General features: G+C 43.7%; 1 protein-coding gene across 3 annotated transcripts; it reads right to left on the bottom strand.

Moving 5' to 3' along the window:
* Positions 1–378: 378 nt before the first annotated feature.
* clstn3 (calsyntenin 3) lies at positions 379–23334 on the bottom strand. Of its 3 annotated transcripts, none has more exons than XM_076736336.1 (19): positions 23018–23334; positions 22145–22211; positions 18748–18870; positions 16977–17187; positions 16620–16828; positions 15319–15468; positions 14673–14858; positions 14303–14590; positions 13606–13718; positions 11728–11887; positions 10861–10920; positions 10573–10721; positions 8772–8920; positions 5953–6179; positions 5586–5747; positions 4752–4897; positions 4373–4508; positions 2566–2750; positions 379–2473 (listed from the first exon to the last, which is right to left on the bottom strand). In XM_076736336.1, exons 2-19 carry the CDS (start codon positions 22209–22211, stop codon positions 2324–2326), a joined length of 2871 nt encoding a protein of 956 aa, XP_076592451.1. In that variant the 5' UTR covers positions 23018–23334; the 3' UTR covers positions 379–2323. The 3 variants fall into 3 exon arrangements, with proteins under 3 accessions (XP_076592451.1, XP_076592452.1, XP_076592453.1); XM_076736337.1 differs by having other exon boundaries at positions 10873–10920; positions 23018–23322; XM_076736338.1 differs by lacking the exons at positions 22145–22211; positions 23018–23334 and adding exons at positions 21405–21422; positions 21575–21748.
* Positions 23335–23759: the final 425 nt, after the last annotated feature.

Here is a 23759-nt window from a genome sequence, read left to right as displayed (position 1 = left end):
ATGTAGAGCAGTAAAAAGTGCAATATTTCCTTCTGAAAAGTCACATGTATAAAGTAGCATAAATAGGAAACACTCAGGTAAAGTGTAAGTACCTCAAACCAGTTTTACTTAAGTACAGTACTTGAATAAATGCACCTCATTGCATTCCAGCTCTGTAAGTATGTCAGTATGGCACTGCAAATACTGTATATGTATGTTGTAGTAGGCTGGTTATTGGCTTAATAATAAGAAAATGTCAATTTACTGAATACATTCTAAAACTATGGGATTCTTCTAAGTTACTTTTCATTTATGACCTCACTTTTAACATATTGTTTTAAAATATTACAGCATCATTTCAGTCAGAACCCTCCTCTAACAAGAAAGCTCTCTCGTGGAGACGTCATATAGTGTTTTTATTATGAATTTTGTAATGTTTTCTGACAGTTCTCAATAACAATTAGTCGGCATATTCCATGTCATCATTGTATCAATAATTACAGGTAATGTTCCAATAGTAACATAGTAATAATATAAGTTATTAATCAATGCAATGTTTATTCCTTCTTAACATCACACTCAAAAACGACAGGCTTTATTTACTGACAGGTTTAGCACTGCACATTGATAGGCTACAGAGACAGACAGCAAGAGACACAGAGGGAGAGGTGAAGGGAAAAGGCAGTGGGGCGGGGAGGGGAAGGTGAGGAGAAGCACACAGTTGTACATTCATTGAACCAAAGAAATCGGATGGAGGGGGAAATAAAAGAAGAAAAGGGTTCGTTTTGAAACGTGAAAAAAAAAAAAAGACCTGGAAACGTGAAAGATAAAATGAGTGAGACGTATCTAAGTATCACAACAACGTGCCCTCCTTTTTCTGTGATTCAGATATTGACAAGTTCTTAAATTACAACAATATTACACACAAATTAAGAGACACTCATCAAGCCAGGGATTATCTTCCTTATCACTACTACTATTATTATTATTATTAATATACTGTTTTCTGATGCTGTAAAGGTGATTACTCAAATGGAAACAAAAAGGAAATCATAATCTGCTCCCTCTCAAAGTGTGCAGAAAAAGAGTGGCTGCAATAATAATAGTAATAACAATAATATCATAATATTCATCATTGTATGTACAGAAAATTCATTACAATCAATACAATCAAAACTGCCCAAGCTGAGCTGACATTCTGGAAACAGCAGGGGTAGCATTATGGAGTGTGTATGTGTGTGTGTGTGTGGTTTTGTGTGTGTTTGCATGTAACCTCTTGCAGTTATTGTAAGAGCAGTGTGCAGTGAGTGAAACAGTGCAGTGAGAGTCATTTAGAGACATTCCAGCGGTCACTGTGAGGGGGGTCAGAGGTCAGGTCTATTGTAGATGGTCATGTTTTGTCATTTAGTGGCACAAGCTGAAACTTTGCAAAGACTCCAATTTGAACCAGAGAACGCAGAGATGTTGCATGGGCTCGACACCTCGAGGCTTTTACTCTGCATCATTGGAGTATTGCAGTAGTTCCAACTTGTGTAAAGGATGAGGTGTATGGTTGATAGTCCCCAAATCTTCTCTTCTCTTACCATCAGCTCCACATAAAACATAGCCAGGAGCTGAAGCACTACAGTCATCACAATACCAAAAGAAAAACACCTGCAAGCAGACTGGTTTTTAGTTTTTATGAATAACTTTGAGAGTGGCTGTAATGTCTGACTCCACTGTCTTCACTCTGCAGTTAACGGTGGTTGAGCGATGAGTGGAGAGAGGAGGCAAAGAGGGAGAAAAGAGCTTGTGCACAGACTTCTGGAGTCAGTCTAATAAGGGAGTGCAGAGACATGTCGGGATCAAGGCTTTGTGTCTTTGCCTACAGATCTATTCAAGGCCTGCATGTTGCGGATTGTTTTCATGTTGTAAAGATTTCATTCTGTGTTCAATAACAAAAGATAGAATACAATCTTTTTTTAGAAAAAAAAAAAAAACAAAGAACAAAAGCAGTCTCATTCAACCAGTATTACACTATACAGACACATTACCATCTTGTGATTTAGAACTGGTGCACCACATACAATTTTGGTGGGGTTTGCTCAGGCGGTTAAATTACATTGACTGTATACATTGTGCCATAGAACATTTAGGTGGAGAACAACTGCCCGTTGTTGGCTATAGGTCACATATGGCGTTGAGTGTCAAGGGTATTACAGTGACTGTGTTGTGCGTAGTGGTTGTAAGCATACATTCCTTATACTAGTGGTGTCAGCAGTCGTTGATATTAAAAGTGTTGGAGTGTGTGACTGGTGATCCGGTTTGTGGTTTCCATGAGAACTGGTGCAGAGACACATGTGGCTCAGTAGCGACGGGCGTTGCCGTCCCTCCCCTCCTTCTTGATGATGATTCGCTGGTCGTCACTGGCGTCGTCGGGTGACTCTGCTACCTCTTCATCCTCCTCGCCCTCCCCCTCCGTGTCAGCAGAGATGCCCATACGGGACTCGTAAGACTGTGTGAAAGAACGATGTGTGGATGAAAACAGGCATTCTCATTGATTACGATCACCTCCATCAACAACAGCAGCCTGTCTGTTTTTTTTACCTCCATAGGGTTGACGATGATGGTGAGGGCAGAGTCGTCCCATTGGCTGCTACCCTCCTTAGCCCCACCCCTGGCACCTTCACCACGGCGATGGATGGAGCGAATTCGGAACACACCGAGGATCACCATGACAACCAGGAAACCCACACATACCATAATGATGACGGTGGCTGCTCCTGGCACCACTGTAAACAAAAAACAGCGATGATTATGTGTGATGAAATAAACTAAAGGGTAAGTCTGGTGATAATCTGTATTGTTCTTATTGATGACAAATTCCATTAAAATGACAAAACCAACAGTGAATTCAGCCTACAAACAAGCATTGTCTGTGCAGCCAAATCACAATGTTGCTTACTCCTCTGCGCCATAGAGCTCCATTGTTGTCCAACAACCATTAAAAACACATGTGTGAGTCACACTGTTGCACTGGGTGACACGTTCTTTCATGGTATGAAGAACACAGAAACCGTAGTTCATCATCCCATTATGTAAAATACTCACAAGACGGCCACATGTGTACTAATCCACCACTGAAAATAGTCCCTGACAAATGCACTATGTAGTCCTCTTTGAACGATCACTCAGGCTTCAAATTTATGTGTAAATATTTGTAACCACTTTTTAAACATTTAAATCTTCTGCATGAACAAGTTGGCTTCGGGTATCATAGTCACGGTAGAGAAATCCATTGGAGGAAATTTCTCTTTTTGTAAAATCCTCCCTAACTTTCCTTCATATCCGGAGTGTGCAAACTGAACATATGTTGACCAAATTACTGTGTGCCTATGAGTTAATTAGAAGGTCTGCTCCAAAAAACTTGCTCCATTCTGGGTGTAAAAGTATGAAAAATGGCACCATTTAACAAACTAAACATGTCTTTAAAGGCAAATTTCAAATCTAACATTTGATGTTAGACTGTGTGATAATCCTATCAGCTGTGTAGCTTTAGTTAGACCATTACAAAAGTATTGGTTACACTGTCCCACCATGCACACTGCTCTTTAAACTGGCTCTGCATGTTCAGGCACCTGCCAACATTAGAGTTCTGCTGCAGCCATTCATCAGCAGTAGGTCTCTGAGGTCTTTTGATGAGAGTTTGTTGGCTGTTCCTCGCCCAAGGCATAAAACTGAAGCACTAAAGACTATGACTTTGACGTTGCAGCTCCCAGACTTTGAAATTGTCTCTCTTCAGGTTTAAAGGGGCCCTGTGGAGTTTTCTTGTAAACAAACATTAAAAGTTATGTTTACATTTACTGTTACTCATCAAAAGCCTTTGTGTGTATCCTTGAGATACCTTTATATCCTCTCCTCCCTTATAAAACATTTGCAAAGCTTTAAATATTCTAAATTCAGAAATGTTTACATCCATATTTACTAGCTTGCAGTCTTCTGATGCATTGCAGCTTATCTGACATTCACCTGTTGATCAGTGGAATACTGTGGCACCATTGGTAGGACATGTATCACATCACCTGTGTGAGTGCGCATGATGATAAACAAAACAGGGACCCACTCATAGAAAAACAGGGACTGCTAGATGTCTCAAACTCCACAGGGTGAGAGACATACAACACAGGCCTCTGGTTGGGAATCAAACTGCAGACACTGTGGCCACGTGGTATGCACATGAACCATTAGGCTACCGGGGGTCCCCTAATCCATCACTCTTACATTGTGACTGTATTTCCTATCTTTCTTCTGTCTTCTTTATTGTGAAGCATTTTCTGACATCTGCTCTAGGACGGTGCTGCCTGTATTAAGGAATGTGACGGGGCAGGGATGGCCGATGAGAGCGAAATGTCACCTGAGTTGCGGTGTGGATTGGGCAGGGTGTGTCCACTCAGCTCTCCAGCGTGGTGGGATGGATGGAGAAACTGCTGCTGGGAGGCAAGCAGGTGGGACGGGTGGTACAGACTGTCCAGAGAGTGGAGGAAGTTCACCTGCAGGAAGGACGAGACAAACAGAGAAGAAGAAAGAGTGACTTCACTTGCTATGTGGCTCAACCTGTGTTGGTGCCTCATGACAACCTTCAGCGATTCTCACAAGTCTTTTCACAAGTTAGTTATTTCTACCTGTCACACTGTTCCCAAAGGTCAACGCAGAACTTCCATGCTCATATCTAATGGGTATGTCTGTCTTCATGTCAGTACCAGAGCTGTTATGTGAATGATGTTCCGTCTCACCTCCAGAGTCAACTCATTGCTGGTGTATCTGCCATTCATCTCAGAGCAGGACAGGCGGAACCGCCTCTCAAAGCGGGCTGAGCCTTTGGCGAGTCGGTAGCGAACTGAGCGAAGGACGTCCTCGTACACAGAGATGGATTCCGCACCTGGAAGGAGCGCAGAAAAAAAAAAGAGGACGGGACAAAAAAGAAGACAGGGGTCAATACTGAGACGATACCTGTAGAGACAAGCAGGAGGAGAGAAAAGAGGTCTGCGTCTACATATTGACAGCTGGGAGTGGCTGTATGGGATGGATGACTTAACATTTTTAGGTCATTGGGAATCTATTGAACAGAGGTTTTAAAGGCCCTGAAAACCTATTTTCTAAATCAGGATCTTACTATGAGATATGAAGTGTTATATGAACGGGACTCATTGGAAAAAGGTGATGCCATGTATTTCTGTGGACCAATCAGGAGTCACACTAGTTATATTTTATGGCAGTTGTGGGCTGTTTGCTTCTGTCTGAACAAGTCCTGATAAAACCACACACTCAGTCCTGATGAAGCACATTAGCTTAAGTTTTTGCCTCTTTCAAAATGAACTTTAACAGTCATTGTTGCTCTTTAAATAATTAATATTCAGTGTTACACAGATGCAAACAGACAAAAACAGACTATTTAATGCAGGATTTCTGACATATTCCGTGGTCATTTACATGTTGTTTGTCTGTAACTCATTGTTAATGGGGCCTATCTTGGCCGGGACAAGATCATTTTAATGGCATGATGCTTTCCGTTTGGGAAAAAAGGTCTTCTATCACAGTTTGAAAATGTGCAGAATGCCTCACGGTACCTGTGATGGCAATATAAGCCGTAGTATTGATAATTTCCAGTCCCCGCTCTCGCACAACATCCATGTCCACCAGAAGCTCCTCCCTCTCTGGGTTTAGCTCCTCCCCCAGCGGTTGGACCTCACAGCCGTCCAAAGTGTGAGCCACGGCATCAGACATCAGGGCTACGAGGCCGTGGAGAGGAGACAAAAGACAACATCATTACCCCACTTTAAGAAACTGAGGATGCAGACCGCAGATGGTCTCTCATTCCCATATCCAGATACATAGACGAGTGTTAAGTGAGGGCTGTGTGCTGAACAAATACAAGAAACCTTTAAATCTCCTGAAATTAGCTGAAGCACTGGAGTTATTTAGTGAGTGACTCACCTCCACCCTCCATCCCCTGCGCAGCCGTGTTGACAGCGTGAGACAAGGAGCAGACAATCCGGAGCTCAGGGAAAAGGGGGACGCCGCGGGGGCCTTCAAACTCAGGAGCGGGACGGGCCAGATGAGGGCCGACCCCGGACAGCGAGATCTGAGGGGCGTCAGGCTGGAGAACCACCAGGTATCCTTCCAGCTGCTTCAGGGACAGGCAGCTCTCCTCGTTGAAACATCTGGCAGGGAGGAAGGAAGTGTGTGTTGTCAGACAGAGAAAGGGAAATAGAGGAGAAAATGTCATTGTTAGATAACTCAACTGATGCAACTAAATCGCTCTACACTTTAATCAGAGAGTCTGTTGTGTTATGCCACTGTCCTTGACCCATTAGCCTCAAGCAAAGATGAGGAGTGGATTACAGAAGCCTGGTGAGCTCACTTCTTTTTATCTCCCTCCCCTGAGATTTTCATTCTGTCTTTAGACTTGTAGTCTTCATTCTGCGTTCCAGTCAAACTCGAGTCAAAGGGGCAAATTTCCCAGTTGAAAGCTTCAACTTCTGACCTCCGCGTGCACCACGCGTTCCAGGTGCACGGCGACAAACTGATGTGTCTTTGGCAAGTGTAGACAGAATTAAAGTCTCAGCAGTGCTGCCTCCTCGCATATATGAACGGAAAGGTATCTGAATATTACATTCACTAGCCTAATACAAATACATGCTAGATTTTGGTTGGCTGGTTGGCAGTTTATGAGGCTTAACGCAATGATTTTTCACATATTCAGTGGTAACCACCTCAGACCTGTAAACATACTTTGATCTGTAAACTCAGCACCCTTTAATTTTTCACCAACGCCACCATCAGGTCAAATTTAAATTTGTCCAGTGATTTGGTTTATGACCAAATTAAGACACTTCACTTCCATCTTCCATCAGCCTCAGCTGTACTTTGTGTTAGGTGGTAAATTAGCAAATGTTAGTTTGCTCACGGGTTAAACTAAAATGGTGAACAAGGTTCAAATTCCACCTGCTAACATCATCTATTAGCATGCTAATATTAGTATTTGACTAAAAGCACCACTAGCATGGCTGTAGGCGCTTCGTCTTTTTTAGTCTCTCAGATTAGCAACGCTGTGGCCGAGTGATGCTAAGAAAGTTGGCTCGGTGATCATGTACAAAAAGCTCTAAAGCCAGTGCAATGCCTTCTCAATTTATAGTCCCCTAATTTCACAACGCCTGTGGCTAACATGGCCCGCTGCGAGGCTGAAAATAGCAAATGTCAAACCACAGTAGCTTTGCTGTTACAAATTTAATTTTCCTGCCAGAAAAGTGAGAGCAAATCAGATTGATGACAGGCTGCTTACATATATTTATTCATCTACACTATAATTCAGCATCGTATTTGAAAAGGGATTAAGCAAAGTGTGTGTGTGTGTGTGTGTGCGTGTGCGTGCGTGTTACATTTCCACTATCAGAGTGAGCAGCTGCTTCTATCGGCCTCTCCAGAAGGGCCTGCTGTTCAACCATCTGGGTAACTCCTGGCCTCAAATCAGTCTAATCTTCACACACGCAATAAAACACACCAGAGGAAAAAAAAAAACTATACTTGAGCAGAAACCAAAGAAAAAAAAAAATCTGTCCATGACCTTGAATCGTCGAGATGTTAAAAACAGTCGGTGGAAAAAAGCCCGGTAATCATCTTAATCTTATGAACATGTGACAAAAACAACAGCCCCAGAAGACAGTGATAAGAATATCTGCACCGCCGTGGAGTTTGATGAGATTTGATTTGTCAGTAGGCAGCTAGTTAAAGCATAAACACACAATACAGCACATATAGTATCTGCTCTGGATTGTACTTCCCAAGGTGAATTAATATTTCATCAGCTAAAAGTGACTGCTAAAGCCAGAGAGCCAGTTCACAGTTGTTAAGCATGGTGGAGCACTGACCCGGAAACAGAGTTTGTGTGCTTTTTATTTTCACGGCCATGTGATTCAGCGTGATGCAGACTGAACCAGCGTCTCTGGGATTGTTTGGGAGCTGAACAGCCTTGTGCTGTCAGTCTGCCTGCAACCATTAAGGATACAGTAAAAACATCTTGGCAGCATGAAGGGTTTTTTTCAGGTGAAAGTACATGAGTAACACGATGATGACAGACAGGAGTGGCTCTCTGTTTTTTGAAATGGCTGACGCTAAAAAGGGAACAACTGGTGAAACAGTGTCTTAAAGTTAATGCTCGAACACCCTCAGTCACTATAAGCCCGAGCAGAATGAATTTGGCATCTGCAGTTTACTCAGGCTAAAGTTAGGTGGTGGCTGAACGAACAAAGAGATAAGACATTCCTTGTTATCTCTGCCTTTGACACATTTTCTATATCATCATGCCACAGCAGTTCTTATCACAGCCGAGGGGCAAGGTCCGCGTTTGATGAGTTCAATGTCAAAGGAGCGAGCAGTGGCTGAGTCCAGAGAGTGTCACTTGATTTGACTGCTGCAGAGCGATGCTCAGATACTCAGGAAAGCAAGTGTCTGATGTGTCGTTTGTGATGTCCACAGATTTCCAGTGTGATCATTTACAGTTGTGGTGCCACTTTCTTTCAGCCTGCTCCTGCTAGTTTCCTGCACTTCAAAGAATGACTCTCAATCAAAGCACATATCACCAAGCTGTCTGGGAATAGAGTGGCACGCTGGCCAATTCAGACGACTGTCGGTGGTGAAATCAGTATCTCCACCTCCTCTATGACTGATTTTTATCAGTACGGTTTTTGCCGTAGATCCACAGTTGTGACAGAGCCCTTATCTATTTGTGTATATCTATGTGTGTGTTTTTGTACCTGAGCGAGGTGGTCAGTTTGAGAGGTCGGACTCCAGGGGTGGCGAAGCGTAGAGAGTTTCTGTAGGTGACCTGCTGCACTGCACGGTTAAAGCTCTCGATGTCGTCTCCCTCCAGCACTAAAACTGACTGGCTGGGGTTCACATGAACCTGCAAGGTCAAACGAGAGGCTTGAAAATCTAAGTTTGCATTCACTGGCCTAAGAGGACGTCATGTCACCAAGGGTTGAGACAAAATCGAAAGCTGTAGAAAGGGTTAATCTTCTTGAATCTTAGCCAATAGCAATTAAATAGTATTAACAGACACATGACTTTATGATACACACATTAAGATACATCCACAGACCCAACACACCAAACCACCACTAGAGGAGGTTAGACACACATTTGGCAACATATCTATACGTAATTATGGTTGTGTTCTCAATTAAAGGATAGGTTTACTATGTTTCAGGCGTCTTCATGTTGAGTGAAACAGGTTTTTCTTGCTGCCATAACTCGGCTTGTTTAGGCTTGACAAACTGTGAACCTACTCTTTAATGTACAAATCATAAACATCAAGTAGGAAAGCGGAAATAAATCAATGGGCACACAAACCTTGTGACCAAACTATTCTCTTTTTCTTCTTACACAAACTGAAAAGGTTCACCTCATATTGCTTAACATGTCTCAAATCTGAAAGTACAATAAGAGACTATGAACTTGCAATTTGGAGAAATGTGTAGATATGGAGGGAGTGCTGATATGGACTGTTATCATTAAAATTGCGATTTACAGATCACACTAGATTAGATACTGCTCATATGTACAATCTACAGTTAACATGCAGTATCACACACAGATCTATAAGCAAATTCCACGAGCACACTCCCCCCAACGGAGCCTGAAGGCATCGGCTCATACTCTGTGTGAAGGCTTCCTCATCTCCTCCAATATCTCCTGATGAGGTTCTACTTAATGCGGGGTGTTTCGGATTTAAAGGCTGGGCACTTTAAGCCTGAGAGGGTTAATGAGGAGGAGGATCTGAAGTCATAGAGCTACACCTCAGTGGATTACATGACGAGAAAACAGGAATTTTTATGAAAACAAAATACTTTGGACTTAAAAACAGAGATTCGGAGATATGTATTATTTCTACTGTGTTATATATTTTCTACTGTGCAATAGTACAAAACACTGTATTTTATCATGCATATCTTACCACGTGCATGCAAAATACTTTGGACTTAAAAACAGAGATTCGGAGATATGTATTATTTCTACTGTGTTATATATTTTCTACTGTGCAATAGTACAAAACACTGTATTTTATCATGCATATCTTACCACGTGCATGCATCTTTTTGTAGATAATGTACATATATAGTTGATTTTATTTTGTATCCCTTTCTATTGTCTATTTGTTCTTTTCCACGTCTCCTTTTTTATTCCTGCTATTATTGCTGTCTGTAACAACGTTATTTATTTAGGTTGTTGATTAAGTTATGTCGTATCTTATCTTGATTCAACTTATTTTCATCCATTAATGAATATTCTATTTTGTGAAGAGCTTTTCTGATCAGCTGGTCATAACATTGCATGTTTTGTAGTTACGTTTCTCTTGTAACTGTATTTATCGCCAAAGAGCAAACACTGTATTTTGCCAATTTTTTTCTAGAAAGATGATATAATATTGTTCCAAGATGGATGAAAACATCTGGTAAATAAAGTGTGGTGAACTGGAGAAGAGCACTGTAATGTGCTTTAATTTTGACTGTTAAAAACAGTACTTTCCACAAAGTCTTCAGCTCTCTGTGGCATTACCTTCATGCCTGAGCCCAGGGTCTCCAGGTCTCCAAAGTCCAGGCCCTCCCTGCAGGCGTACAGACACTCGACCACACTGTGAGGCTCCACGCTGCCGGGACGCACCGTCACCCCCGACAGCAGGCCGTGGTAACCGCCCACATACTTGACTAAAGACCAGGGACAGTCCAGTATGAACACCCCATTTATATTCTAATATGCACATAAATAATACACCAACAGTGACACAGCAAAACAAACAGACTGCACACCCTCATGCTGACAACAGTGTGAAAACAGCGAGGTCACCTGAGTCTTTACCCTCTGGGATGGTGTTGTTTAGTATCTCCTTCTGCTTCTCTTCGGGCTCTGCAGGGAAAACCAGTGAGGAGCAAAGGGGAATAGACAAAGAGAAAACAATGAGGCTCGCTGAGAAACATACCTCAATCCGGTGAGGTACGAACAGAAAGCAAGAGCAAGACTGAAGGTGCCGGAGACTGACAGGAAGAACGGAAAAAATAATAATAACACAAGCAGGTGCGAGTGAGAAAACGCAAGCAGGAAAACTGCAGATGATATTCAAAAATGCACCGTCTCCTCATTATCTAGCAGCAGCTGTTGCCGAGCAGGCAGCAGAGCGGCTTCCACTTTGGACTGGAAGACTGTGAATGCATGTGTGTGTGAGCCTGTGTGTGTATTTGGCTGCTAATTGGCAGCCAGAGTTTCCCACTTTAACCAGCGGTTCGGGTGTAAGTGGCTGATAGCTGTCTGGCCCTCATGTTGTTCTGCTGCCCTGAATAATTGATGAGTCAGTTATATTATTAGCCCTCAAAGACCAAATGCATCAACCATATTATAACAGAGTGGAGCGAGGGAGTGAATGACGTGAGGCGAACTGTCTCCGCTGATTGTCTTAAGGTGCCTTGTGAGGATTCATGAGTTGCTGGTGCTCATGCCAGAAATGTCAGCCTGCTATCTTTGGTGACGTTTGACATTTCAGTGACGGAGGAAGCAATTGCTGCTCACAGCATTTATGCGAAGGAAAAAAAAAACCCACAACAGAAATTAAAACAGGATTCCTCGCCGTCTGCTTGCATTCATTTCTGTCAAAACCCATCATTAAGCTGGGATGAAATATACGCCAGTTGTGGATTCACTCAGCATAAATTTCCTCACCCCAGCAGGCGCCGATGAACATCCTCTGGCGGGGGGCGGGGTTGGGGATGGCTCCGTTGTCATGGATGAGGGCGGGGTCGAAGGTCACGCCATCGACATACAGGGTCACAGAGGGGAACTGGACGCTGAGTGAAAGATGATGCCACTCACTGTCACACACCTGTTGGTCAGAGATAACATGGAGTCAACACGAGGCTGAACGGAGGAGCCAGCTGGACTCACAGTCTGGACATTTACTGGTTTGCGAGTAGCAGTGGTGGAAGAAGCATTCAGGTGTTCTACATGAACACATCGATACAACTGTGTAAAACAACTAAAACGCCTGCATTCATAGTCCGACTTCGCTAAAAGCACAGAGGTATTAACAGTAAAATGTACTTAAAGCATACAAAGTAAAAGTACTCGTTCTGCTGAAAAATGCCTCCTGGGACTGATTTATCATTATATATTAAATTATTGATAATGCTGTTATTGTAGCTTTAACTACTTCATGCACACCAAGGCAGTTAAGTGTTGGCTCCCCTCCAAAGGGTCAGAAAGAGGAGGAGGAGGAAGAATAAGGTTCTGCTTCATAAATTTGCTCTTTAGATGTTTCTTAATCTTTGCTTTTTTTGAACAGTTATTTAAATGAAACCTTATTAGAAGTTTAGAGGGGAACTGTCTCTTTGGTGGAAACTGCTGCCAGCTCACAGACATCTGAAACGTGACAGGAGGCCCCAAGTAGCTCTTGTGCAAGAGGCCGCATCCAAAACGTTTGGCAGCCACTGGTTCAATCTTTAACAATGTGTCGTAATATACAAATTCATCATGTTTCTATTGTTAAATCTTAATCAGAAATGCAGCATCCATCTGCAGCAGTCAGGTAAATACAGTGGAAATACTCAAGTAAAACACAAGTACTTCAAAACTGTGCTGAAGTAAATGTACTTAGATTCATTCCACCATCTACTGTATGTGAACTCCTGTACATGTTTGCTTGAGCTTTCTCCATAGAGAGGGGCGACGTCAATACAAAGAAGAAAGGGAATTATAGTGACAGAGGGGCAGGAAAGAAAGACCGGGGTAATAAGATATCGTGGTTCAGACAGAGGGATTTGACAAATCTTCTCTGTATCAGCTCAGCATCCTTTAATCCATGTTCCTTCAATCTGTCTGGGACCAGTGGTTTCAGTCAAAACAAACCCCGCCATCCAAAACCCCCACACCAAACCACACATACTCACTTAGGTATGTAAGTTTGCCACATGATCAATAGTCGAAATACCTCGCTTGGAACCATTTTACATATACATTTTTCATGTATTCTGCACCGCTGCACACATGCATCACTGTTAACATTTACATGGAGCTTTCGGCTGAAAAAACATGAATATGATGCTGAGTTTGTGTTGTGTATAATTCATGGGAGAAGCGAAGATGTTTAAGTGCCCGGCTGAGATCTGCTGTTTTAGCACTTAATGTTGAAACTGTCTGAATGAAAAGGAAAATTAATCCCATTTTGTTTTTTTCCATTTGTTATTCTCCCTACTGGGAACTGCACAATACTTAATTTAGTATGACAAAAACAGAAATTGATTTTGTGAACACGGATGATGCACAAATATTGAGTTGCATTTAAAGTATCCAGTTACTTGGAGCCTGGAGATGGAAAAAAAAGACCTTAATGAGGATGATGTGAAATGTTTTCACATAAATATACCATTTGAAAGAACATAAAATTACTCATAATATTGCAACTGACGCTCCCTTTTCCCCCCTTTTGTTTTTTAGCGGAGGATGCTGCATTTCCTCCATTTCAGTTTAATTTCAAGGTACAAATAATGAAGAAACAAGTGCAAGTGAGAACATCAAAGCTAAGAGTTGCAGCTCCCCCAGTACCTGCTCCAGTTTCCACAAGAACTTGACGGGCCGTGCGGCGGAGACGTCGGGCCAGTAGAAGAGAGAGAGGCGGCAGCCGTGGACGGAGAGGGAATAGTGGGAGAAGGAGTCGTCTGTGGAGCAGGAGAGCGGAGGAACAGAAAATAATTGGAGGGTCAGTGTGGTCTTATCAAACAGTGTTAGCAGGCATTTCTTGAGAGAATAACCAATAAAAAAAAAAGAGCAATGAGTTTATTTTAGATTTTAATCTTCGGTTTTTATCTTTCTTACTTGTGACTTTTATGGCTGTTTTGACTGAGGGGGGGTTTGCTGAACATGCTGCTTTTTCAGCACTGCAACCTTCAAAGTCCTACAGTTCACACGATGCACACAATACTCTGCCTGGTACAATTACAGCGCTTTATTGTTCTTATGCTGTGTCCACTTGGCTGCTCAAGTGTGGCTGCTGGGTTTAAGTGTCTCTCTCAAGAGCACCTTGATAGTAGTTGTTGAAGCTATAAACAGTTTTACACCCTCCTCAGCCCCTCCTGCAGTTCTGGGGATTTGAGTCTGCAAACTTCTGGGGGTTTAATGTCTGATATGTGAGTAAAAAAGTGTTGGGTTTTTTTTTTAGCTTTTCAAACCAAATTTGCCCACCATCTTCTCCTCACATTTGAAAACACTCCTTTAAATCCTGTGACTGTATGTTATAACGCACCGTTCCTGACAGTGCTGCACACAATGGTCTCCTCCTCCTTGCGATTTCCTCTGGTCTGAGTGGTCGCAGGCTGGATGTTGGCCCCGCCCCTTCTCATCCACAGCTGCAGGGTGAAGTGGTCGCCCGATAATGCCCCGACGACCGAATCCGGCACCACAGCGACGTGGTTGGACCCGTTGAAGGAGAAGACCAGAGATGAATCAGAAGAGGGGAGAGTGGGAAGAGCTGAGGTCCAGTTGGAAGCCGGCGACGGAGGTGGGAGGAGGTCGACTTCACCCCTGACAGCGCCTGATGAACCAAACAAAGATATCAATAAAAAGGGACCCCATCCTCCTAAAATATTCACGTGTTTCCATAAAGCAGAACTCACCACACAGCCGTCGCACAGATCTGTCAGAGTAGCTGTCTCTGTCGCAGCCCTTCCCGATGTGGCCGGTCTGGAGCTCTACGGTGGCCTGGATGTTCCACACAGTCTCTTCGCAGGTCTCCAGATGCAGGCTGGGGAACAGGGGGATGCTGCCTGACCCAGGTGTGTACTCCACACGCTTGGTCCATCCTGAAACAAGTGTAACACGTTCAAATTTATATATATTTTAACATACATATAACAGAATAAATGTCAACGCAGCTGTAAATTTGCATGTTAAAATGAGAAATACTGTTGAAATCGTATTGCACTGTTTGAGTTTCCGCATTCAAAAAGGAAGAAACAGAAAGTCTGTCAATAAACTGTGTCTGCTCATCCTGAGGAGAAATCTAATGTCAGGGGAAGTGCAGTAGTAGTATGACTATAAATATATCATCACAGTTTAAGCATCTGCCATTTGTTAACATCAGCGCTACCTCTTTAAAAGTCAGCTTTTGGTATAAACATGCAAAGGAGATTCAAGTGGCAGCCCAAGCACATTCCAGCTAAAAGTGAAAGTCTTGACAAAAAAGCAACAGATTCAATGACTTAAACAAATCTCTGCAGCCTCCCAACAGCTATCCAAGGACTGACACGCAGCATTACTCACCGATCCAGCCGGGTTTGCAGGACGGCTTGACCGTGACAACAACCTGGGCATCAGCCTGAGCACGGTTCTTTCCACAGTCGAAGGCGGTCACCCAGAAGGTGTGAACACGCTGACGCTTCGAATCCAACGGCTCGGTGTTCTTAATGTTACCTAGGAGACAGAGAGGGACAAAGAAAGAAAGGACAAGAAATAATGAAACACGGAATAAAAGAGAGACAGAAATAGAAGGAGTTAGTCATCATCAACAAGCTCACATATTTGAAAGTGTGGCACCAATGAGCACTCATTGATAAAGCATCTAACACCACATGTACACATTAACACAGCCAGCATCCTGCTCAGTGCGCTGTGTTCAGGGGTAGAAAACAAAAGAAAAAAAAAAAAACAGTGGAAGATAAATGGCACAGCGCAAAATGAAAACTGAAGGGTGTTTCCTGTTTTTAAGAGATAAAGGCAACAGCGAGTCACTGTGATAGGCTGACAGCAGTCAGCGTGCCAGCTGTCAAACAATAGGTAAGACAGAAGATGCTGTGACATGGCGAGAGGAAAAACAGAGGGATGAAAGAGATAGTGGCGGCAATAGAAAAAGACAAAGTAAGGGGAAAAAAAAGAATAGACAATGACAAGCTCGCAGCATCTGAACATGGCTGGAACAAAAGGCCTCTGTGCTGCTGTACCAGGCTGACCCAAAAAAGAAAAGGAGCTGCTCATCCTCTGCGAAACCCTCCAAGTCCAGGACGATTCTGCAGAGTCATGCTAAAACAGGGTCCTGCTCAGCTGCTGTGTCACATCGCAACTGATCTCCCACCAGCCACCCGACGGACACAATAGTGACAAGGAGGAATTTACAGAATCTACGAGCAGCCAGGAACAAAAGGATGCTATATTAAACCGAACAGCTGCTGCAGGGTTTATGCAGAGATCGAACAATAGTCCGCCCACACAAAGTCTATTTTAACATCTTTTGGTTTCTACCTGTGAGGGAATTAAGTACCTGCAATTCACTCTGTCGCTATGCAGACATCAATACCTCAGCAGTGTGTGGTGTGTGTGTGTGTGTGTGTGTGTGTGTGTGTGTGGTTTTCATGTATTGAGTACATCCGGAGTTTAGGAGTTGAATACTGAGCTGGATATTGAATTGAAGGATTCTGCACAGAGCAGATAGTGAAGGCAGCAGAAAGGGAAAATAATACAGTGGTTGGTGGGAGATACTGCATTTCTGTAGCAGAGAAAGACAATATTAATAGGTCTGCGAGCCCGACGCCCGTTGATTTACTGCTACGAGATAAAACATATCTCACCATCGTTGTCAATAGCGAAGGGCACATTGGGAGTGATGATGTCATAGAAGCAAATCTGGCTGTACTGCGGGGAGCAGTCGGCATCCAGAGCCTCCACACGCACGATTCGGTCAAACAGGCGCCCTTCTGGGACCGAGGCCTCGTAGCGACGCTCCACGAACACGGGGGAGAACTCGTTGACGTCATTTACACGAACGTGGACGGTGGCCCTGAGGGAAGGAGGCGCGGGAAGCAAAACAAAAGCAAGATGCATTATTGTAACAACAGTGAGCAGGCAGAGGAAGCTCAGGGCTGTGACTGCTGTTAAAAGCGTTGAGTATCTGCTGTGTGTGAGGTGGGAGGAGAGGGGGCACTAACTTGTGGGATTTCTTGCTGTTGACTCCATCGGGTCCCTCTCCGCAGTCGTAGGCCTGGATGGTGAAGCTGTGCTCCCGCTGGCTCTCACAGTCCAGCGGCTCCTTGGACCGGACCAGACCCTCTCCGGTGGAGCGGTCCAGAACCACCGCTTCAAACTGGACCGAACCGGAACCTGAAGGGCCATTATGAACCCGGAAGCCACAGATTTCACCTGGGAGACGGGAGGACGGACAATAACTCAGACTGAAGATGCTATGAAACCAAGTTTACTGGTGTTTTTTAATTGAATAAACTGGGAAATATCCAATATAATAATATCATCTTCTATCAACTTCCTGTTGTTTAAGATGTGATGATTTTTGTCTGACTTGGAGAAAGTTATTATTTTTGCTTTGAACTGATTATTTTGACTCGAGTGGCAAAGCCTGCTCACAGCTTATGCAAAATGCTGCAGCCGTAACAAATACAAAAGATCATGCAAACCCAAATTCACCCTCTGTGCACTGGCCTTCGGGTTATTGTAGATTTTGTCCTTTTTAGACTGTACTCATTAAAGCACTCTGTCTCCAGCACACAGTTGTGAGCTTTGTGCCCGAACGTACCTGCACTCAACCTTAGATCCTGCTGCAAAACTCTGCAGTCTAGACACAAAACTAAAGGAGATTGTGAATTTCCTGTCAGCGCCCCCAAGCTTCAGAACAGCCTTCCTATTAAAATTCAAATTGCTGCCTCAGTGATTCCTTTAAGTCTCTAATAAAAACTCCAGTATTAGGTTCTTTCTGTGCCCTGCCACCTCTTCTTTTCACTGTCCCAATCATTTCTTTTATGTTGATGTTCTTTTTAGTGTTTTACTGCGAAGCTGTTTGTAATTTTGATTTGAAATTGCATTACAAAGAAAGGTTTTCATTATTATTGTGACAGCTACTACAACCAGTGATATACAACCAGACATTCAATCAATCAGCCCACCGTCTGGCCAAGACGTCCACAATCTAAAGTAAAGACGAAGGACATATCAGGCTTTTATCATTACTGAATTAATTGAGCCAATTTATCCTGATATTCAGTCGATTTAAAGTCCTTTTCAGGATATCAGGGGAGTGCAGACAGATATGTAGGGGATTCCTTTAAGTGGCACTTAATCTTATACAAGCAATCATTACAAGACTCAAAATAAAAGCCCCTGTATAGCAGCTGGCCGACATAAGTTGAAGGTGGGAAGGTTCTGGCTTAAACAGCTAATTTTCACATCCCTCTTGACACGATCCCAATAAATTTCAGGGAGCACTTTGAGTAATTCTAGTCCATCTATTACGATTTGACTGAACATGGTTATTTCCAGGAGTGCACACGCGATAACCTTATTTCATCAGGGCGCAGAGGCAGAGCGCTGCCGACTGCTCCTGAGATGAAGGGTTGAATTACACTATGATGGTCTAAAAATAGTGGACTCTGTGACTGAATATGTTGCCTTTAATATTTAGGCCGTCTATTGGGAAATATGGCTGGAAATGCAGCAGCGTGATAGCTACAAACTCTGTGAAAAACCTGCGTCATGTTTACTATTAAAGCCCAAGCAAGGCCTGCTGAGATAAGTTTTAATTTGGCTGGGCGAGCGCTTGATTTGACCTATTTTTCACAGTTGCCAGTTCCTTGGATGTTCAAGCAAATTCATGGAATAGTTGAATTTTTTTTTTTTTTTTTTTTTTTTTTTTTCCACCAGCTCTCTCATCTCATACTCTTGCATGATGTTTGCTGCTGTTGGTGTTACCAGCGTAGTGTAGCGGAGCATCTTTGTCCAGGGCAAAGAGAGGGGGATTGAGCAGCACGGTGTTGTCGTTCTCCATGACAATCCCCTGGTACTCTGTCTCGATCCATGGCTTGTGCTTATTGGCTGAACGGCACAGAGAAGAGGAGAGGCCGAAGAGGCTTTGGGTTAAATGGAGCAATTAGAAGGAACCAACGTGTCTATTTTTAACACTCCATTATGGGCGAGGACACGGTGAGAGTGTGCATGAGTGGAAAAATACACAATGTATGCATGTGTGTGACCACAAAGACACTGTTTAATCACATTCGCAGCCTTATAGATCCCCCTCTTTCTTCCTCTCTCCATACAGACCTCACAGCTCAAAAGCGCCGCTCTGCACACCTCCCTGGTTGGCAGTGTAATTAAAGCCAGTCAGATTTCACCTTATCACACACAGAGGGGTATATTGCTCATATCAATCAGGCAAACTGACCCGCCACAGGCGCCGCACAATAATGCACTAGAAAAACAGCCGAGTCAAAATCAAATGCCTGAGGTTTGCTGTGAATTTAACCTTTAATTGCGAATTAATTATTCATCCCTGTGCTGAATGTTCAGCGCCGAATGATCAAAGGCCAACTTAATGAGCCAGAAGGATGACGATTTTACACTCCAGCAAAGAGCAAAAACAAAAGCCGGAGTGCCTCCCCTCTGTTGTCCTCAATCTCTGAACGCTGAAGCGACAGAGTTTGAAATCAGACAAAGGCGCAGGACTTGTGTTAAGCAATTGCTTTGTTGTCTAGACTGTGAATTTTCCAGAAAATCTGACTGGAACTAATGTCGCTGTCTCGTTGGTGAGATGAGAGCCAACAGAGGAAAGTGCTGCCGGTTCCAAATCTGATCAAACTTCTCTCTCTTCAAAGGCAGGGCTGGGTATCGTTCAAAATTTTATGATTATTGAGCCAATACGTACAATACTTTCTTGATAGCTTAGCTTCTTTGATGCGTTTTAATACCAGTACAATTAATAAAGCGCCATATTTAAGATCAGTCTGGAGCTACTTTACTTGGTCATTTCCATTTTATGCGACTTAAAACTTCTACTCTGCCATATTTCAGAGGGAACTATTGTACTTTTTACTCCACGACATTTATTTGACAGAAATACGGTCGCTGGGCTGAACGACAGGCAGAAAGAAAATCATATTGTGATTATCTTGACAGATGTGACTGCGATGAGTCACAGATTTTACTTTGAATGCTAATTTTTGTATTTCATTTTCACTGGAAATAATGGAAAAATGCTGACACTGTGACTTTTGCTGGGGTCTGTACCAAACAAGCACGTTCCCCCTCACCTCTGGAGACTATGAGTTGTAGGTCGAGGCATCGCTGCAACACCACAATGCTTCATTTATAATCGTTGTGACGCATTTTACCGTTATCATAAAACTGCAGCTAGTCGGACTGTAATTGTTTTAATGAATTGATTAATTGTTCAGCCCTTCTAGTAACTAGTTACAAATAGCTCAACCTCAATCAGCTACAACATTACAATGCTGCACACACAGTAACAATCCGTAATAATAATAATCCAATAATGTAATACACCACTCCGAAGGAGGCCATTCTGCTGCCTAATGAGTACCAGTTGAAGCTAAAACAGGGTGTTAAGTTGCTTCATAAGCAAATCCTAATGATAATAATCAGAAATAATATTTTGAATGAAGGACTTGGACTTGTAATGGTGTATTTTTAGCTACTTTTAGAGCTGAAACAAATAAATGACTGATTAAGACACCTGACAGAAAAATGAAATGTGACTATTTTGATGACTGAGTATTCCTTTAAATCAGTTTGTCAAAAAACACCTCCCCTAGCTGTGCTTCTCAGATCTGAGGATTTGCTGCTTTTATTCATTTTATGTCATAATAAAGTGAACATCTCTGGGTTTTGCACTGTTGGTTGTTAAAAATAAGCAAATCGCTGACATTTACTGGGCTTTAGAAAACTGCAAGAGGATTTTTTTCACCGCTTTCTGACTTTTTATGTGCCAAATCATTAATCAAGACAATAATGATCTGGATTAATTATTAAATCGTCATTTAAGAAAATAGTTGTTGGTTGCAGTCCTGGTTACTTAATATAAGATCTCAATTCTCTTCCACCACAGTTTAATTTCTACAAAACGTATTTTTAATTCAACAAAAGAAGCTAAAATTCTCAAATGTTCAGGCAGATGTGCGAGAACTCAGCCTCACACTGGTTTGAATAAGGAAATTTCTGACTGCAGAATAAGAAAAGAGCACAAATCTGACCGCGGTTTTTGATCATCGGGCTAATCGTGGTGAAAAAGGTTCGAAACCCAGCCCTGATCAATTCATCGTCTCCTCTCAAGGTCCAGCCTGACACCGTGTCCTCCTCCTCCTCCTGTTTCCACAGTCCTCTGCCATGTCTCTTTTTTGCTCATTTATCTCCCGCCCTCTGTCCCCTCGGCTGATCTCCTCCCTCCCTCCATCCCTCCCTCCCTCCCCTGCTCTGCTATATAGCATTAATCTGAGCATCAGGCCTGTGGATTACATCCGGGATTACAGATTGAGAGGCATCCCATTCCATCTCTGTCTGTCTCTCCTGGCACTCTTCCTCTCTCTGTCACTCTATCGCTCCACAACACTCACCCACCCCTCCTCGTCTGTCTCATACACACACACACACACACACACACACACACACACACACACACACACACACACAGAGTATATACACAGACGCTCCGGTATCTTGTGCTTTTCCTGTTCCTTTTCCCTTGTGTCACCTGATCTCACGTACCACCTCTCTCCAACACCACCTCCTCCTCCCTTCTTATCAGCCTGCGTCTTTTCGGCCACGTCCTCTCCTGTCACAGCTCCTTCTCCTCTGTCGCTCTCTCTCCCCGCTCGCTCTGTGTTTCCCTGACACTCCATCTCTCCTTCAATCTCCTCGTCCTCCCTGCATCACTCCCCTCTACCTCCTTCTCTGACATTCTCCCTCCACGCTGTCTGTTTCACTCGCCTTCCCCCGGCATGATAATCGTTGGAACAATGATGTTGAATCAGAGTCATGGTTATCCAGGATGATAAGTCTGCTATGGAGGAGGAAACAGATTTATCATCCTCTCAGAGTCACAGCACTGGCGAACAGGCACATGCACACAAAATATTTAACCACATATGAACGCAGTCTCAAATGCACTGTTTACAATGAGGAAGCTGAAGATATGTGTTATTATCAGGGACAGCAAGAAAGCCATCAGGAGCATTTCAGGGGACAGCAGCCATGGCCCTGCCCAAGCACCTTGACAGGTCTGTGTGCTCCCATGGCGATCTAAGCCATCATCTCAACACTTCACAATTAACAGTCGAAAGGATGAGGAACTGACCTTTGTTGCCAGTGGCAACCGAAGTCAAGCAAAGGAGGAAGAAGGAGAGAAATTTCATTCTGTCCATCTGAGGGAGGAAAGGAAAGGAGAGGTAGAGGGGGGCAACAGGGTGGGGTGAGGAACGGGGGAGGAACACAGTACATGCATCAACAACTGATCAGCACTGGAAGAGACAAGACAGAATTATACGAGGCCCATCAGAGGTTTCACTGCTGGCGTGACATGTACGCAACCTTTGGAGGCCGAAGAGACGCCCTACACCATGAACTTTGGGGCTGCACATTGAGTGAGCGCTAATAAACCAATAATCCAGAATTGTTTCACCACAATGCTGCTCTCTGGCTTCCCTCAGTCAGTCTGACAGGCTTGCAGTTGCAGAGCCAAAATATCTGGAGCGTGCACGTTACCTGGTCGTGATGGAAAAGGTTGAGCATGTGGCTGTGTGGGTGTTTTCTCCTGCTTTAATTGCGGTGTGTTAGGTATAGAAGAATGCAGCTGCTGTCTGGTGGCGGTGGCCACAAGTGAAAAACGAGGTGGCTTTCAGCTCTCATTGACATAACCAGGCTCTACGTTTTCTCCACTGCTGCAGTCCTTGATGGGCTACGGGACAACATCCACTGTGGATGGTTACATCAAAAAGGAGCAAATGTAGAACGGGAGGCTCCATCTGTGCACAGGTTGCTCAGGCTACACATAACATCCAAGAGCAGAGAAACATGCTATGCGACAGTAATCAGCCCATTTACATTACAGGCTGGTATTGACACACATTACCAGCTTGGGCTCCGTGACCGCCTTGAAACCACGTTGAGAGCTTGAATCTAGGATGTCGCAGACACGAAGGTTGGCCGATGCTGCCGATTTTGACATTACCGTGGCGAGTGCGGTGATGCTCCTGGTTGGTACCCAGCCTCTACGCTCGCAGCATCCGCCTCTCACGCCCCTGCCGCTCGGCTCGGCGATCCCCCGCAGGCTGGAGACAAACCTCCGGGTAGAGAGGACGCGCAGGTGCTCTGGACGGAGAGATGGCAGGGGTATATTTCAGCCTGACGTTAGACTCGGTGATGAGGTGTGAGGAAGATTAAGAGACCGATGGATGCCCTTGTTTTTTCGGCTCTACGGAGGAGAGGGAGGAAAAAAAAAAGCGGTGGTAATATTACGCTGGCGTCCCCTCCCTCTCGGCGCTTCTTAACCCGCCCACACTGCGTCCTTCTCCCTCTCCATCTCTCTCTCTCTCTCTCTCTCTCTCTCTCTCTCTCTCTCTCTCTCTCTCTCTGGCCCCCACCTCCTCTGTACCAGACTGCTGCTCTGGCTGTTTTTTTTTTTTTGGCTGCACATTGAGAGTGACTCAGACCTCAACACAGCAATTCATCACATCACGTTACTTTTCAGCTCGGGACCTGCCTGATGACTGACACACTTGACACTTTTTTTAAAAAAAAAAAGAATATGAATTGCCATATTTCCCACCGCTCAAACCTCCCCTTAAAGCAGACCGCAAAATGACGTCATATCACCCCCTTTTGCCCTGTGCTCCTGTCTCACACACACATACACACACACACACACATATAATGACTACAGAGTCCTTGCTTGAAATGCAGCATTTTAATGA

This window comes from Chaetodon auriga, chromosome 8 (assembly GCF_051107435.1).
Source record: "Chaetodon auriga isolate fChaAug3 chromosome 8, fChaAug3.hap1, whole genome shotgun sequence".
Taxonomy (NCBI): domain Eukaryota; kingdom Metazoa; phylum Chordata; class Actinopteri; order Chaetodontiformes; family Chaetodontidae; genus Chaetodon; species Chaetodon auriga.
Note: the sequence above shows the minus strand (reverse complement) of the source record. Positions and strands in the feature narration are given on the sequence as shown.

Bases quoted from the DNA above. Each gene is read 5' to 3' on its own strand.
- clstn3 (XM_076736338.1), bottom strand. From the start codon at position 21,689: ATGGAGTGTCAGGGAAACACAGAGCGAGCGGGGAGAGAGAGCGACAGA. The intron at 10,722-10,860 runs GTGACCTCGCTG...CCTGGTCTTTAG, and splicing joins CCCAGAGGGTAAAGACTCAG to TCAAGTATGTGGGCGGTTAC. The intron at 5,748-5,952 runs GTGAGTCACTCA...ACGGCCTCGTAG, and splicing joins GCAGGGGATGGAGGGTGGAG to CCCTGATGTCTGATGCCGTG.